General features: G+C 48.2%; 1 protein-coding gene across 4 annotated transcripts in view; it reads left to right on the forward strand.

Moving 5' to 3' along the window:
- Nucleotides 1-19044, forward strand: part of dlgap2a (discs, large (Drosophila) homolog-associated protein 2a) — a 1284003-nt gene that overhangs the window by 614128 nt on the left and 650831 nt on the right. For all 4 annotated transcript variants that reach the window (XM_038800403.1, XM_038800402.1, XM_038800404.1 and 1 more), the window contains one exon: nt 633-752. In XM_038800403.1, coding sequence (XP_038656331.1) covers nt 633-752 — 120 coding nt within the window. The remainder of the gene's footprint in view (nt 1-632; nt 753-19044) is intronic.

Genomic DNA, 19044 nt, shown 5'->3' on the forward strand with positions numbered 1-19044 from the left:
ACCTACACCAGTTGGCCTGTCAATCACATTAGTCCAGCAGACAATTTTGTTTTTAATATCACTGACAGCTTAAGTCTTTTTTATGTTTGAAGAGCATGAAATTGTATAAACTTCAGACATTTGAATGATGTATCAGGTCTATTTAAGAGCATTTACATCTATTCCATCAATTCATAACTCCAGAACGACAGGTTAAAGTCCTTGCAACAGAGTAAATGGGGTATTGAACTCAGTAGTAAGTCCAGATGTCCTTACTGAGTTTGAATCTGAAGCACGCTCCTTCCCCCTTCCTCTGGCTGGCAAAAGTTGGGTCTGTCAGAAACGGGGACTTGGGCCTCCAGGCCCCACATACCATTTTCCAAGATCTGCGGACTGTTCCCGTCTCTACTAGAATTTGGTCCTATGCACCTGAAATTCTGAACAATAACATCCCTCCCTTCAATGGGTATAAACACAAGATTTTGTAGTTTTACAAAGGAATGTATAATTTACTCATGAATCTGCTATATGAAGAAGCATGCAACTATCGAAAACCTCTACTCTCTTTTTTTTAGTATCTTGGTGCTTGTTGGATATTGAAATGGTTTTGTTTTACTTTCTGCTCCTTTCCCCCTGTTTCTATCTCCTCACAGATCACTCTCCACCACATGTACTCTTTCAGCTTGGAGGGCGGGACGACCTGGGTCGGGGACTTCTCCATGACTGCTGTCACTGTCACTCTGTGATTGACTGGCGAAGAAGGTGCAATTCAGGTGGGGCATTGATCTTTTCTTCCTCTGTTCCCTCCCTATTCATTTTATTTTATTTGGTGAATAACTGAACAGAAACAGATAATTTGGCCAAACAGGCTAAATTAGGTCTTTTCCTCCACCCAATCTACTTCTCATCCTTCTTCATTTAATTCACCCAGCAAAACCTTCCTTTCTCCGTCAACTGTTTACCTAGCTTCCCCTTCAGTGCATCTATCCCAATTGACACAACCACTCTTTGGTAGCAAGTTTTCCATTCTAATCACTCTTGGGTAAATTCTTTTTTTTGGATTTATTAGTGAATATCCTACTTTGTGGCCACAGGTTTTGGTACCTCCCGCAAATGGAAACATTCTCTGTTTGTCCACTATTAGTTTAAAGTTGCAGTTTGGGTTTGCTAATCTTTGACAACCCCCCCCCCCCCCACCCCTTCCCCCCCCAATCCCCATCTCCCCACACCCCCCCAGCCTTCCAACACCTCCTTTTTTCCTTTTTATTTTGTCACTTGCTTGCGAGGATCCTCAATCCAGAAGGAAAACTGTGAACTGCTGGAATTTAAAGGTTTCTGAACACAAGTAAAATAAAGTCTAATAAAAAAATCATCTTGTGCAAAAAGAATTTGCTTTTGAAAACCCTGTGATATCTGTCAGTAAAATATAAGAGGCTCCAAAGCTTATTAAGTCTCATTCACCTCTGACTCCTTGGTAACAAAAACTCCTCACTAGCTTGCCCAGCTACGATACGTGAATTTGTGTGCCGAGCTCTATTGACACTAGAGCTTAATATTAAATTTTTCTAGCTATGTATTTAGAGCAAGAAATGGTGTTCAGGTCCCTGGATGGTTGCAATGTGGGTAGTTTGGGACTTGATTGTTTGGTCAATAAACTGACAGAGCAGGTTGGATCTGCCAGTTAACTGCCTAAGCGATCAAGGTGAAAATTACCCCCAGAAATTGTTTTACACGACTCAATTCCATGTACCTCTTTCCACCTCCCCTCCACCCCCCCCCCCCCCCCCCAACAGTTTGAAGAATACATAGCCAACACAGAAATTCTTTGCAGAAATACCCCTCTGTCCTTTAATGGCAAGTGCATCTGGTGCCAAGAGGCTTCAATCCATTAGGTATTACCTGGAATCTTACTTCAATTTTTTTATTCTTCATTATTACCTCCAGGAAGTTCCACAGGCTGATCACCCTCTAAGAACGCTTTTGCATAGGGAGTCGACACTCAGCTATTTCTGATACGAGGTCTTATCCGACCAGAGGTGAAAGGCCCTCTGATTATTCTATTTTTTTGTCATATAAATTTTGAGTACCCAATTTATTTTTTCCAATTAAGGGGCAATTTAGCGTGACCAATCCACCTACCCTGCACATCTTTGTGTTGTGGGGGGGGGGAGTGTGTAACCCACGCAAACATGGGGAGAATGTGCAAACTTCACACGGACAGTGACCCAAAGCCAGGATCGAACCTGGGACCTCGGCGTGATTATTCTATTTTTAAATTGCCCAGAACAAAAATGTTGGTTTTGTTCAGTAAAAATTTAAAGTAGCCAGAATTTAGAATTTTGTATGTGTGAAAATATTTTTGATCTGGCAAAATGAATGTACTTTATACATATCGAAGCTTCGTTCATTTTAATTTGTTCAATGGGAATTTTGAGTTGGTTTGTGTCAGACGCTGAGGCTCACTGCTGTGGCATGATGCTATTCAGAACTGTGGGTGGATGACGTTCTTTTTGTATTTGAATAGATGATGCTGTGTTAGTGCTTACACTGGGCCAGTTCTTATGAATTCAAAATTGCTAGTTTAGAATGAATTTAATGAATAAATATAAGTGGGGGTTATAACAATTCGTTTATCTGCAGCTACTGTTGCTTCTGCAATTTTTGCATGATTGAATCATCAATGACTAATTCTGGAATTTTCCAATGCCTGGTACACATGAAATCAGAAAATTTGGTTAGAACATGAATGATATGTATCTTCATTCCATCTATCATGCTTTGTTTCATTATGCTTAATTATCTAAGGATCCTCGTACACTGTGATAATGTCCTGCATGTTAGTGCAACACAACAGTCCAAATATGTGCAGGTTAGGTGGATTGGCCATGATAAATTGCCCTTAGTGTCCAAAATTGCCCTTAGTGTTGGGTGGGGTTACTGGGTTATGGGGATAGGGTGGAGGTGTTAACCTTGGGTAGGATGCTTTTGCCAGGAGCTGGTGCAGACTCGATGGGCTGAATGGCCTCCTTCTGCACTGTAAATTCATTTGGCTAATGCATTTGCCATGCATTAGCCAAAATTGCCACGTGGATGATCCATCTCAGCCTCCCCCTGAGGTCCACAGAATCACAGATGCAAGTCTTCAGCCATTTTAATTTATATCACTTGCCATCGAGAAATGGCAGAATACACTGAATACAATGAAGACTCTGGTTCCAAGCAACATCTAGAACTAGCCAGGCCCCTCGCCTACCAGATTACATGCTGACTGCAGTCCAGAAGACATGCCCCGCAAGATTAAGATTAGCCATGCCTCTTAGCCAAAACTGTTCCAGTAACCTACCCAACAATGTGGCAAATTAGTCAGGTATTCCCTATCCACAAAAAGCAGGACAAATCTGTTATGGCTAACTATCGACAACTCTTAGTTACCTGCAAAGTGATGGAAGGAATCATTAACAGTGCTATCAAGCAGCATTTACTCACTTGTAGCCAGCTCACCGATGCTCAGTTTGGGTTTTGTCAAAGGCCACTTAGCTCCAGGTCTCATTGCATCCTTAGTCCTAACATCACGGGGCAGCACGGTAGCATGGTGGTTAGCATAAATGCTTCACAGCTCCAGGGTCCCAGGTTCAATTCCCGGCTGGGTCACTGTCTGTGCGGAGTCTGCACGTCCTCCCCATGTGTGCGTGGGTTTCCTCCGGGTGCTCCGGTTTCCTCCCACAGTCCAAAGATGTGCGGGTTAGGTGGATTGGCCATGCTAAATTGCCCTTAGTGTCCTAAAAAATAAGGGGGGGGGGGGTTGTTGTTGGGTTACTGGCATAGGGTGGATACGTTGGGTTGAGTTGGGTGATCTTGCTCGGCACAACATCGAGGGCCGAAGGGCCTGTTCTGTGCTGTACTGTTCTAATCTAATCAACTAAAAGTTTAATTCCAAAGGCGAGGTGAGTGACTGCCCTTGGCATCAAGGTAATATTTGACCAAGGGCAGCATCAAGGAGCCCTAGCCAAATTGAAGTCAGTGCAATTTGGGGCACACTCTGCATTGACTGTAGTCTTATCTACCACAAGGGAAGATGGTTGTGGTTGTTGGAGGTCAATCATCTTAGCCTCAGAACATTGCTGCAGGACTAACTCAGGGTAATGTTGCAGGCTCAGCTATCTTCAGAGGCTCAATTAATTGCCTTCCCTCTATCACTAGGCCAGAAAGGAGTGTTCACGAATGATTACACAGTGTTCAGTTCTATTCACTACTCCTCACATAAAGAAGTAGTCAATGTCCAAATACAGTTACACTTGGACAACATTCAGGCTTGGACTAATGGTGGCTAGTAATATTCACACCACGCAAGTCTCAGGCAGCTACCATCTCCAAGAGAGTATGGGCACCACAACTTGACATTCAGTGGTATTACCATTGCTGAATTCCCCACCCTCAACATCTTGGAGGTCATCCGATAATTCATTGGGCCAGCCACATAAATACGGTAGCTACAAGAATTGGTTAGAGGCTGAGTGTTTTCTAATATGTAGCTCACCTCCTGACTCCCAATGCCTTTCCACATTCTACCAGGTACAAGTCAGCACTCATCACTTGTTGAGATGAGTGTCATTCCAACAACACTCAAGAAGCTCAATACCATCCAGAACAAACCAGCCAACTTGGCTGGTGCCTCATCCATGCTCTTAAATGTTCACACCAGCGCAAAATAGCTGCAGAGGCTATCATTGACAAGATGCACTGCAACAACTCACCAGGGCTTCTTCGTAGCCCCTTACAAACCCCTGGCCTCTACCACCTAGAAAGATGAGGGAAATACTCATATAAGAACACTGGAACTTGCAAGTTATCCTCCAAAACACACAGCATTCAGGCTGGACTTTCATGGAGACGAATGGTGCTATGACCCTGGTCCCATTTTTGACAGATCCTATTTTTGCCAGGAATGGTAAGGGGACAGGATGTGATTGACAAAAATGGGAAACCCAATCCCTGCATGAACTCAGTGCAGAGTTCAAACAGACCCTATTTTATTGGAGCAAGGTTTGTTTCCCACAGTGCATGACTTACAAGTTTTAATAGTAGACATAAATAAGTATAAAAAGTGAATACTGTCTGTTGAACTGTCAAGTTATTTATATCCCCTGCTCTTTAAATTTAAAGTAATAACAACATTCTGTACCTCTAAGATGAAAAGAAACAATGCTTGTCATTTCCATAGCTGTTTGTTGACATAAACCTGAGTGCTATTATTATGCTATTATTAACTGTTTGCCTACTTCCACAACCTGTCATTGTCCCAATTGAGATCCTGTAAAGGTACAGTTTAATTCACAGCTCCAAGAGGTTATTATTGGATTGGTTGTCTTTGGTGTTGAGCTGTTAATCCAAATATTTGATTTAATATGGGATGAAATACTTGAAGATATTTAAATGTATTAAATGGGTTTTTATCAGTGAGTGTTTTTTTATGTCGTGAAATCTGTATAGATACCTAGAACCTTAAGTCATTTAATTTCAGCATGTCTCCTGATGTCTGCCCATGGTGAATACAAGGCGAGTTGGCTTTCAGGGTGTAAGGATGGGGAATGGGGGGAGGGACATGGATTGGCATAAATTGTCACAGGACTCTAAGGGACCAAGAGATTGGGTAGAGGGACACAGGTTGGCATGTAAGTTATGAGGGACCTTTGGGGGTGGGTAGAAGCGCATAGGTTGGATGGAGAGTATGAGGGGCCATAGTGTTGGATAGGAAACTATTTGGCATTGATGGGGGCATGGAGAGTGGATGGGAGATGAATGGGTGTGAGGAGTAAGAGCTAGAGAGCGTAACTACTTTTATTACAACTGGGAGATAGTTGTAGATCTGAGTGGTGGGCCTTTTAAGCAGCTCATCTTGGCATTTGCCAGCCCCTCTGGTTGCCTACGAACCTTTTTCTGCAGCAGTGGGCATGTTTCCAGCACACGCCCTCGAACAAAACCTGGCTATTCAGGGCTGTTTATCCTGAAGAAGGGAATTTTCCTGGGCTTCAAATATATCAAAGTCGCTGGATCAACTGGAGTTCCCTCCCAAACAGAAAATAGAGTACCTTCACCACACAAACTGCTGAGGGGCAGTTAAGGATGGACAGTAAATGTTGGCTTTGCCAGCAACGAACACATCTCCTGATTGAATAAAAAAACCCTTGCTTAACTTTCAATGAAGGCAAAATACTATGGATGCTGGAGATCTGAAATAAACACAGAACGTTCTAGAAATACTCAGCAGGTCTGGCAACATCTGTGGAGAGAGTAACGGAGTTAAACTCCTGAGTTTAATATGACTCTACTTTGGAATTGATGCTGCCAGACATGCTGGGTTTTCCCAGAACTGTCTGTTTGATACTAAAAATATGTCACTCGTGTTTCTTAAATTGCCAATTGACCTAGTCTCAACTGTTTTGTGGGGTACAGGTTTCCACTATCCTTTGTGTCAGAAATTGCTCCTGACACCACTCCTGAATGGCTGAACTCTACTTTTAAGACTATCCTCCCAGGTCTGGACTCACCGACAAGCAATAAGGTAGACATAGGGAAACTATCGACCCTTTAATCACGTCTGCCAGCAAATGCCAAGCTGTCCAGATTCCAAAGGAAAATTTGAAACATCTGCAGTTTGTATATTATGAGGGTGGGTTCTGAAATCAGGAAATGACATCTCTGGCCAATTGTGATGATTTTATATTAAAGTAAACGTTTTAAAAAATAAGCAAAAATAACTTAAACACAAGAATGGTTTCACACAGTTAACAGTACTTTAAAACAGCTCCAAATGACAGCACGGTAGCACAGTGGGTAGCACTGTTGCTTCACAGCTCCAGGGTCCCAGGTTCGATTCCCGACTTTGGTCATTGTCAGTGCGGAGTCTGCACATTCTCCCCGTGTCTGCGTGCGGGTGCTCCGGTTTCCTCCCACAATGCTGAAAGACGTGCGGTTAAGTAATTTGGACATTCTGAATTCTCCCTCTCTGTACCTGACCAGACGCCGGAATGTGGTGACTCGGGGCTTTTCACAGTAACTTCATTGCAGTGTTAATGTAAGCCTACTTGTGACAATGCAGATTATTAAATTAAATTAAATTAAATTTAAACTACATTCAGAGCTAATCCTCCCTCTTCTGCTTGGCAACAATCCTTTATAGCTTTTTGAACCTATAGAATTCCAGTAATTTTACCCTTCTGCCCTTAGCGCGTCCTCTGAGACTAACAGCAACTGGTTCTCCAGGTCTGGCCTTGCTGCACTGTCTTCTGGGAGATCTGTCATGTGTAAACTATTATTGATGTTCCTCTTGGTTCATTAACATATCAAAACGACTTACTGTTGCCTTGCAGTCACTCTGTCTCTTAATCCAGTTGCAACAACCACAACCCCCCTTGCCTGTTTTCCAGTACATGAGACAAATGACAATATTATAATTCCTTGTTTACCTGACATTTCTCTACTTGGAGCATTGTTAGAATGCAGAACTTGTGACTACAGGGAATATTAGAGGCAAAAAACATAAATGAATTTAAGAAGAAGTTGGATAAGCTCATGAGGGAGAAGAGAATAGAAGGATAGGTTGAAGTGGTTGGTGTAAAAAAGGTGGATGGGGCTCGTATGGAATGTACACTCTCTTTTGACCTGCTGTATCAATTGGTTTGTTTCTGTGTTCTAAGTATAATTATACCAGATAATAATTTAACCCTTTTAGTCTGTCACGAGACAATGCTCCTCGCATTTTGAAAAAATGATTTTTCAACTTTCAACTAACTGTAAATGTTGCGATTGAAATGAGACAGAATAAACTACTTCGAAATAAAAGGCCACCTTCAAGTTAAAGGTGAAAAAGGCAAACAAGACACATTCAGGGGAGTGTGAAGAGAGGGACATTTTCTATAATTCAGAGACTATTGAAACTCATCAATGTGTAAGGAAGATACATTAAAATGCAAAGTGCAAGATATTGAAACATTGGCTGCATAAATAGTTAATCCGTTCTGATTTGGGAATAGGCATATCTGCATGAAAAATAAATTTAAAACTTTTGTTGTGACCAGCCGAGGAGGCTGAATAGAGGGGAGCCAGTTTTTTCCTTCTCATGTGGCCATAGCAAGTCCCAGTATCATTCTGGTGAATCTGTACCTCACTCCTTCCATATAGGGTGGAACCGGCTTCTATACTGGTTTTCCAAATAGTGAACAGATTCCTGAGACTTAATGACATTGGTCAAGAAATCTCGAATGCTTTATCAGTCATAGTTATTATTGCCACTAGAAGAAATTGAGAACAAGATTATTGTGACACATTGATATCACAAATCAAGGGTCATTGATAATTTAGCCCTGATTGGAAAAAAAACTTGGAAAAGGCTCAGTCATTGCAGGACAATGCGACAATAAAAAATATGCATTTATCTGCTTTCCACTATTATTTTCAATCATATCTGTGCTGAAGTCATGAAGTGTAGAAACTGCTGTTGCTCCAATTCTTAAAATTTAATCTGGGTTAAATTTCTGACATGGACTTGATGGTCCAAGTGGCCTCCTCTGTGTTGTAATGCCTCTTCGTGAAAAACCTGGCACCAAATCATTTAAAGTAATCTTAGTAGACATGGAAATATTCAAATTAAAATAATTTGAAAAGATATTTAAAAATGATTCTTAAACTTACTTATAAAAATATGCTCTCCACTATCAGTTTTCATCATTTGTATATTCCAACTGATGTTTCTCGCAGCTTTTTCAATCTATTCTCCTTTCTTCGTCACTGTTTCACTGCGTTTTCTTGGTCTTTATTTCTCTTTAGTTTCTCTCTCATTCTTTCTTGCATGGTCAGGAATTTATACTTTGTAAGTCCTATCTCTCATTGACATCAGTTTAGCTGTCTCCAATTCATGTTCCCAACTCTTTCTCTATCCCCTTTCTGTAAGTTTCCTTTTTGTTCTGTATATTTCCTATTCTTCCTGCTTATTTCCTGCTTGTTTTTGTCCCCTGTTTAACATTTGTTTTATGGAACTCTGTACTCTATGGCTTGAAGTTTACACTCCTCCCATGACGTGGAGACAGGAATGGTGGAGAGGGTGTTCGGCATGTGAAAATGCATGGACAGTTTCTCTCATGGATCCAGCCCATCCCAACATAGAACATACAGTGCAGAAGGAGGCCATTCGGCCCATCGAGTCTGCACCGACCCACTTAAGCCCTCACTTCCACCCTATCCCCGTAATCCAATAACCCCTCCTAACCTTTTTGGTCATAAAGGGCAATTTAGCATGGTCAATCCACCTAACCTGCACGTCTTTGGACTGCGGGAGGAAACTGGAGCACCCGGAGGGTACCCACGCAGACACTGGGAGAACCTGCAGACTCTGTACAGACAGTGACCCAGCAGGGAATCGAACCTGGAATCCTGGCGCTGTGAAGCCACAGTGCCCCACTTGTGCTACCGTGCGACCTTGAAGCAATTGTACAGTGAGGTGGGTAGGGCCTTTGATGGTGGTGGTGGAGGGGAGGAGCCCACCCTTACCCCAATTGAGACCCTTAATGTTCCTTAGTTTTCTCTCTCAATGGGTTAATTTCGTGATTCCTCTTTCTGATTTGAAGCACAGACTCTTTACGATCAATGAAAATGGTTTAGCTTTTTATATGTGAAGTGCACATTTAGACTCAGGCTGAAATATTGCTGCTCTTGAGTTCTTGATTAAACCAGAACAGAAATTGAGAGTTTTTCATGGAAGCAATGCCTCTTTAAATGATTTGCTGTTAAATTGCTTATTGCAGAAGCTATACAGTTAAAATTAAACACCAGTTGACTTCCCTCCTCTGTGCTCTACTGAGCTTCTGACCACATATCAGCTCTCTCTTTTAACTTAGAGTACCCAATTAATGTTTTCCAATTAAGGGGCAATTTAGCATTGCCAATTGACCTAGCCTGCACATCTTTGTGTTGTGAGGCAAAACCCACGCAAACACGGGGAGAATGTGCAAACTCCACACAGTGACCCAAAGCCAGTATCGAACCTGCGACCTTGGTGCCATGAGGCAGGAATGCTAACCACTGTGCCACCATGCTGCTCCCATATCAGCTGTCAACCAAGCCACCTACTTTCACCTCCGAGGTATCTCTCCTCTCTGCCTCTTTCCAGTTCATTTGCATCTGAAACTCTGACATATACCTTTTTTACAACAAGACTTGACCATTCCAGTGTTCTCCTGGATGGCCTCCCATCTCCCACCCTCAATAAACTTGTGCTCATCCAAAACTCTGCTGCCAAAATGCTCATTTTCACCAAGTCCGTTCATCCATCGTGCTATGTTGTTGGCCTTCATCGGCTCTCAGACTGGCAAAGCTTTTCTAATTTCTAATCATTTCATGGATTTGCACCTGTCTATTTCTGTAATTCATTTGACCCTACAAGCTTCCGAGACCGCTGCGCTCCTGCAGCTCTGGCTTCTTGTGCATCCCCAACAATAATCATTTTGCCTTGGCCAGGTGTCAGCAGCCCATGCCGGCTGCTGTTTAATATCTCATTTGCGGCTCCCAACATTTTTGAGTTGGATCACATTACCGTGAAAAAGCTTATTAAAATGAAATTAAGTCAATTAAAGTGAGAGCCATGATTTAACTGTGGTGTTAAAAGTATAATATTTATGCTGCACTTTACTATTTCAGATGATAGTTTTACAAAAAGCATAATTGTACTCTAAAAAATCTTGCCCAACTGGTATAGCTCCACCATGGCTCTAGAGAACGGGTGAGATTCTCTGGCCTATTCCACGGCGTTTTTCTCAGTGGAAGGAGCCCCCCTCCCTCCCCACCGCCATTGGCCAGTGGTGGAATCTTCTGGTCCCACTGCTGTCAATGGGATTTCCCATTGAATCCATCCCATGCCTCGGGAAACGCACGGTGGGGGTGTGCGCCGTCAGCAGACCGGAAAATCCCACTGGCTGAGCAGCTGAAAGATCTTGCCTAATGCCTCTTGCTCAGGGAACAGGTTTTATGGTTGTGACTATTGATGTGCGATCAATAAGCACAGAAAAAAAGTAGTCCGAATCAAAGGCTTTAATCGACAAGAAGTGTGCCCAGCAGCTTGAGTACAGAAAGAATGATGGCTGCTGGGAGACACGGGTTCTTATACTCCGCCTCGTGGGTGGAGCGACCTTCATCTCGACCAATGGGAAAGCAACACTTGGGCTAATGGGCAGCGAGCCTTCTCCACCAATAGCAGCTCACACTCCCAGGTACCGTAGTACCTCTAGTCATACTACCACATTCACCCTTTGTTGAGAAAGGAACCGGGGGGTTGGGGCTGCGGGTGGGACAAGATAGTGGTAGTATGACTAGTGATATGGGATTATACATCTCCAATGGCGGCTGCCCACTGGCTCGTAACTATATACAGAGATGTGTTCACGGCAAATTATTTACAGAGTCGGGGAAAAAAAAGGTCCCTTAAAAGTTCATATCGACTCGATCAGCCGATCAGGGGCCTTGGATGTCCTCTGCGACCTGCGGAGCTTCGTCGGAGATGTTGGAGATGCGGGCGTCCATGACTCCGGGAGCGATGATCCGGTCCTCGTTGAGGTTTCCACACCTCTAGACGGAGCTGGTGAGGGCCGGGCCGTGGGAGGGGGCGTCTAGTCCTCTGGGCAGCACGGGTGAGGGGGTTGGCGGGCCATGGAGGGGAGCGCCTGCGGGGAGCAGTTGGGTTGGAGGGGGGTAGGTGGGGCTGGTGCCGGGGGCGATGGCAGGGATCCGGCAGGTGCCAGGTCCCGTAGAGTGACCGTGTCCTGTCGGCCGTCAGGGTACTCCACATACGCGTATTGCGGGTCAGCGTGGAGCAGCTGGACCCTCTCAACCAACGGGTCCAATTTGTGCGCCCGCACGTGTTTCCGGAGCAGGATGGGCCCGGGGGCAGCCAGCCAGCTCGGGAGCGGGGTTCTTGAGGAAGACTTCCTGGGGAAGACAAGAAGGCGTTCATGAGGCGTTTGATTGGTAGACGTGCAAAGTAGCGACCGGATTGAGTGGAGGGCGTCTGGGAGGATCTCCTACCAGCGTGAGACAGGGAGATTTCTGGACCGTAGGGCCAGCAGGACGGTCTTCCAGACCGTGCCATTCTCCCCCTCAACCTGTCCGTTACCCCAGGGGTTGTAACTGGTCGTCCTGCTTGAGGCAATGCCCTTGCTGAGCAGGAATTGACGCAGTTCGTCACTCATAAAGGAGGACCCTCTATCGCTGTGTATGTAAGCGGGGAATCCGAACAGGGAGGAAATGCTGTGGAGGGCTTTAATGATGGTGGGTGTGGTCATGTCGGGGCAGGGGATGGCGAACGGGAAGCAGGAGTACTCGTCAATCACGTTGAGGAAGTACGTGTTGCGGTTAGTAGAGGGGAGAGGACCTTTGAAGTCCATGCTGAGGCATTCAAAGGGATGGGAAGCCTTTATCAGATGCGCTTTTTCGGGGCGGTAGAAGTGCGGCTTGCACTCTGTGCAGATGTGGCAGTTCCTAGTGACTGTCCTGACCTCCTCGGTGGAGGAGGGCAGGTTGCGGGCCTGACAAAATGAAAGAAGCGGGTGGCAGAGGTCCACGTGGAGGGCTCGGAGGCGGTCCACTTGTGCGTTGGCACAAGTGCCACGGGACAGGGCGTCGGGAGGCTCGTTCAGCTTCCTAGGATGATACAAGATGTCGTAGTTGTAGGTGGATAACTCGATCCTCCACCGCAAGATCTTGGCGTTTTTTTATCTTGCCCCTCTGTGCATTGTCAAACATGAAGGCCACCGACTGTTGGTCTGTGAGGAGGGTGAACCTCCTGCCGGCCAGGTAATGCCTCCAGTGTTGCACAGCTTCTACTATGGCCTGAGCTTCCTGTGGCGGATTTCGGAAGCATAGAGGGTACGGGAGAAGAAGGCCACGAGTCTTTCTGCTTGATTGAGGGTGGCTGCCAGAGCTACATCGCTACGTCGCTCTCGACCTGGAAGGGGAGGGACTCGTCGATAGCGCGCATCATGGCCTTTGCGATATCCGCTTTGATGCGGCTGAAGGCCTGGCAGGCCTCCGTCGACAGGGGGAACGTGGCTGGTTGGATGAGGGGGCGGGCTTTGTCGGCGTAGTTGGGGACCCACTGGGCGTAATATGAGAAGAAGCCGAGGCAGCGCTTCAGGGCCTTGGAGCAGTGGGGGAGGGGGAGCTCCATCAGGGGGCGCATGCGTTCCGGGTCGGGGCCTATCACTCCATTTCGCACTACGTAGCCGAGGATGGATAGATGGTCGGTGCTAAACACGCATTTGTCCTCGTTGTAAGTCAGATTCAGGAGCTTTGCGGTTTAGAGGAATTTGCGGAGATTGGTGTCGTGGTCCTGCTGATCGTGGCCGCAGATGGTGACATTATCGAGATACGGGAAGGTTGCCCGTAAACCGTATCGGTCAACCATTCGGTCCATCTCCCTTTGGAAGACCGAGACCCCGTTTTTGACACCGAAGGGAACCCTTTAAAAGTGGTAGAGCCGCCCGCCTGCTTCGAACACAGTGTACTTGCAATCGCTCGTGTGGATGGGGAGCTGGTGGTAGGCGGACTTGAGGTCCACCGTGGAGAAGACCTAGTACTGTGCGACCTTTTGACTGATGGAACCATCAATTCACGAGACACGTGCTTTCAGATATGAACAGTGGTTTTAATCTACTTACTTCAGAGCCAGCTTGTTACCCGTTGAACTCTTGATGAACTCAGGCTGGCTCTGGACACGGTTATTTATACAGCAGTCTAGGGGGAGGAGTCATGGGCGGAGCCAAGGGTGGAGCCCTGTAAAAACTCCTGAGCATTCCCAGAGCTACTCCACTAGTGGTCGGATAACGCTACTGTGCTTACAATGGTATTGGTAAATACAGTGTGAATTACTAAGTGACATTCACCACATTCACCCCCTGCAAAAAAATCAAGACCGGCGGGGGTGATGGTCTACAAAGTAAGTCTGTCCGGTGATCGAACTGTCCGCTGTGATCTGCGGAGCACCGGGGTTGCAGTCTCTTGCGATGGCTGGATGGGTGTGGTGTGCTGGGGTACAATGGCGGACTCCAGGGAGGGTTGTGTCCGAGCTTCATACTCTTCTGGTTCGACCGGGGACTGGGGGCTGGCCGGCGCGGGTGCACGGAACTGGTGGAGCGAGCTTGTGGGCTCGGGAGCGCGAGGGGGCGGCAGCATGGGGTTCAGGGTGAGGGGTCCTTCTGTGGGGGTAGAGGGGGCGCTGGATCCGGCGGGTGCCAGATCCCGAAGGGATACTGTGTCCTGGCGGCCGTCAGGGAACTCGACGAAGGCGTACTGGGGGTTGGAGTGGAGCAGGTGCACCTTCTCAACAAGGGGGTCGGTTTTGTGTGCCCTGACGTGTTTCCTCAGGAGTACCGGGCCCGGTGTCCTCAGCCATGCCGGAAGTGAGACCCCCGTGGTAGTGCCCCTGGAAAAAATGAAGAGCCTCTCGTGAGGGGTCTGATTGGTCGCTGCGCATAGGAGGGACCTAATAGCGTGGAGCGCGTCTGGGAGGACTTCCTGCCACTGGGAGACCTGGAGCTTTCTAGACCGGAGGGTCAGTGGACCGTCTTCCAGACCGTCGCATTCTCCCTTTCCACCTGCCCGTTCCCCCTGGGGTTTATAGCTGGTAGTCCTGCTCGAGGCAATGCCCTTGTCGAGCAGGTACTGACGCAGCTCGTCGCTCATGAAGGACGAACCCCGGTCGCTGTGTACGTAGCTGGGGAAACCAAACAGGGTGAAGATACTATTCAGGGCCCTAATGAGTGTGTGGGAGGTCATGTCGGGGCACGGGATAGCAATGGGAAACGGGAGAACTCGTCTACGACGTTTAGAAAGTAAACGTTCTTGTCAGTTGAGGGGAGTGGCCCTTTGAAATCAATCGCGAGGCATTCAAAGGGCCTAGAAGCCTTGACCAGTTGGGCCCTGTCTGGTCTATAGAAGTGCGGTTTGCACTCCGCACAGATCGGGCAGTCCCTAGTGACCGCTTTTACCTCCTCGTTGGAGAAAGGTAGGTTTCGCGCTCTGATGTAGTGGGCGAGCCGGGTGACCCCCGGGTGGCAGAGGTCGTTGTGGATGACTTTCAGTCGGTCAATCTGCCGCGGGATAGAGCATCCGGAGGCTCGTTGAGCTTCCCGGGTCGATACTTAATATCGTAATTATTGGTGGAGAGTTTGATCCTCCACCGAAGAATTTTATCATTTTTTATTTTGCCCCTTTGCGAGTTATCAAACATAAAGGCAACCGATCGTTGGTCGGTGATGAGGGTGAACCTCCTACCTGCGAGGTAGTGTCTCCAGTAACGAATAGCCTCCACAATGGCTTGTGCTTCTTTCTCGACTGAGGAGTGTCGGAGTTCTGAAGTGGAGAGGGTACGGGAGAAAAATGCGACTGGTCTCCCTGCCTGATTTAGTGTGGCTGCTAGAGCTACCTCTGAGGCATCGCCCTCAAACTGGAATGGAGTGGATTAATCCACCGCCCGCATGGCCGCTTTGGCGATGTCCTCCTTGATGTCGTTGAAGGCCTTGGCGTGCCTCAGCTGACAGGGGAAATCGTGTGGCCTTAAAAAGTGGGCGGGCTTTGTCCGCATATTGAGCGACCCACTGGGCGTAGTAGGAGAAGAAGCCCAAGCACCGTTTGAGGACCTTGGGGCAATAGGGGAGAGGGAGTTCTAAGAGGGGGCGCATACGGTCCGGGTCTGGGCCCAGGACTCCGTTTTCCACGACGTAGCCGAGGATGGCCAGTCTGTTTGTGCGGAAAACGCATTTCTCTTTGTTGTAGGTGATGTTTAATTTCTGTGCCATCTGGAAAAAACGGTGGAGGTTGGCGTCGTGGTCCTGCTGGTCATAGCCGCAGATGGTGACATTGTCCAAGTACGGAAACGTGGCCCGCAGCCCGTACTGGTCCACCATTCGGTCCATTGCTCGTTGGAACACCGAGACCCCATTAGTGACGCCGAAGGGGACCCGGAGCAAATGGAAGAGGCGGCCATCGGCCTCGAATGCCGTGTAGTGGCGGTCCTCAAGGCGGATTGGGAGCTGGTGGTATGCAGACTTCAAATCCACCGTGGAAAAGAGCCGATACTGGGCGATCTGATTTACCATGTCTGCAATCCTGGGGAGGGGATACGCGTCGAGGAGCATAAATCTATTTATGGTCTGACTATAGTCGACAACCATGCGGAATTTTTCCCCGGTCTTAACGACCACCACCTGAGCTCTCCAGAGACTATTGCTGGCCTCTATTATCCCCTCACTGAGAAGCCTTCGGACCTCTGATCTGATAAATACCCTATCCTGCAGGCTATACCGCCTGCTACGAGTGGCTACGGGTTTACAGTCCTTTGTGAGATTGGCAAAGAGAGGAGGGAGGGAGATTCGCAGCATAGCGAGGCTGCAGATAGTGAGTGGGGGCAGGGGCCTGCCGAAACTGAGGGTGAGGCTCTTAAGATTACATTGAAAATCTAGGCCTAATAAGAGTGGTGCGCAGAGTTCGGGCAAGGCGTAGAGTTGAAATTTTGCATAGCTAGTTCCTCGGATTGTGAGTGTCACGGCGGTGCGCCCCTGGATCTGGACAGATTGGGAGCCTGAAGCGAGAGAGATAGTTTGCCGCTCGGGGAAAACGGGGAGTGAACAGCGTCTTACCAGATCTGGGTGTATGAAGCTCTCAGTACTCCCGGAGTCGAAAAGGCATGGCGTGCTGTACCCGTTGATTTGGACCTCTGTCATCGAGTTTCGCAGATGCTTCGGGCGCGATTGGTCCAGGGTGACTGCGCTGAGTTGCGGGTAGTCGGCGGCTCGATCAGCTGTGCTGGAGTGGCCCCGTGATGACTGCCCTCTGAGTTCATAGTTGTACTCTTCCGATGAGTTGTCCGAGCGTGGAGATGCAGGTCGGGCCCGTGGATCGCACGTGGCGGGCGGCGAGGAAGATGGCATCCAAGATGGCGGCCCCCATGAGTCGCACGTGGCCGGCCGCGTGGTGGAGGTTTTCCAAGATGGCAGCCCCCATGGATCGCACGTGGCGGGAGGGGGCGGGGTCGGAGCATAGGCCGCAGCGTTTCGGGCCCTGCGGGTGTGGGGAGCGATTACTTCATGCCGCAGGGGAGTTTGAAGCTGGGGCCCTTTTTGCGAGGTACACTCTCGCGTAGTGGCCTTTCTGCCCGCAGCTGCTGCAGGTCGCGTTGCGGGCCGGGCAGTGCTGCCGCGGGTCCTGATTCTGGCCGCAGAAATGGCAGTCTGGAGCAGCATAGTGGCTGGGCGGCCGCGTGGCACAGGCCTGGGGGAGTTGCTGGTCGGGGGCCCATGATTGGGTCGCGGGGTCTGCGGGGAACGAGGTGAGGCTGCGGAAAGAGACCTCCATTGTGGTAGCAATTTCCGCAGTTGTTTCTAAGTCTTGGGCCCCCTTTTCCAGCAGTCTTTGGCGCACATAATTAGACCTGAGGCCCGCTACAAAAACGTTGCGTACAGCAAGTTCTATATGTTCAGCCGCGGTAACCGCTTGATAGTTACAGTCATTTGATAAATTATTGAGCTCTCTTAGAAATTCGGCGAGTGATTCTGTAGGCCGCTGGCGGCGAGTCGTGAACACATGGCGTGCGTAAACTTCGTTAATGGGCCTTACATACATCTTATCGCGTATCGCTAGCGCTGCAGTATATGAACCAGCCGAGTTTAGTTGCGTCGGGATTCTGTGGCTCACCCTCGCGTGCATTCGACTTAACTTCTGTTCCTCTGTTGTTTTGGCTGTGCTTGCTTCTGCCAGGTAGGCCTTAAAGCACCGCAGCCAGTGGGAGAAGATTTCTTTTGCCTCTGCATCCTGTGGGTCGAGTTCTAGGCGTCCAGGCTTGAGGTCTGATTCCATGATCGATCCTGACTGTTCTTAAGTAGATTAAATTGATGGAACCATCAATTCACGAGACATGTGCTTTCAGGTATGAACAGTGGTTTTAATCTACTTACTTCAGAGCCAGCCTGTTACCCGTTGAACTCTCGATGAACTCAGGCTGGCTCTGGACACGGTTATTTATACAGCAGTCCAGGGGGAGGAGTCGTGGGCGGAGCCAAGGGCGGAGCCCTGTACAAACTCCTGAGCATTCCCAGAGCTACTCCCCCTAGTGGTCGGATAACGCTACTGCACTTACAATAGTATTGGTAAATACAGTGTGAATTACTAAGTGACATTCACCACATTGACCAGGTCGGATATACGGGAGAGAGGGTACGCGTCCAGCTGCGTAAACTTGTTGATGGTCTGACTGTAGTCTATGACCATCCTATTCTTCTCCCTGGTCTTTACCACCAGAACTTGTGCTCGCCAAGGGCTGTTACTAGCCTCGATGACCCCTTCCTTCAGAAGCCGCTGGACCTCGGACCTGATGAAGATCCGGTCCTGGGCACTGTAACATCGGCTCCTGGTGGCGACAGGTTTGCAATCCGTGGTGAGGTTTGCAAACAAGGACAGGGGCTTGACCTTGAGTGTCGCAAGGCTGCAGACAGTGAGGGGAGGCGTAGGGCCGCCGAATTTAAATGTTAGGCTCTGGAGGTTACACTGGAAGTCTAACCCCAGGAGTGTGGCCGCGCAGAGGTGTGGGAGAACGTAGAGTCTGAAATTTTAAAACCACCTCCCCTAGACCATGAGGTCCGCTATACAACACCCCATGATCTCCACTGAATGGGAGCCAGAGGCCAGGACGATTTTTTGCTTGACCGGGTAGACGGAGAGCACAGCGTCTTACCATGGAAGGGTGTACGAAACTCTCCGTGCTCCCGGAGTCCAGTAGGCAGGTCGTTTCATGCCCATTGAGCAGGACCTTCGTTGTTGCCATAGAGAGGGTTCGGGGTCGAGACTGGTCCCGAGTGACTGAAGCGATTCGTGGCATAGTCGGAGTCTTCATTGGGTGCTGCGTAGTCATTGGGTCCTCGGAGCCGATCCAAGATGGCGGCACCCATCGGTCGCACATGGTGGGGGGTGGACAAAATGGCAGCACCCGACCCCGCACGTGGCGTCGGAGGCACAAAATGGCGGTGC

The sequence above is a fragment of the Scyliorhinus canicula genome, chromosome 6, assembly GCF_902713615.1.
Source record: "Scyliorhinus canicula chromosome 6, sScyCan1.1, whole genome shotgun sequence".
In the NCBI taxonomy this organism is placed as follows: domain Eukaryota; kingdom Metazoa; phylum Chordata; class Chondrichthyes; order Carcharhiniformes; family Scyliorhinidae; genus Scyliorhinus; species Scyliorhinus canicula.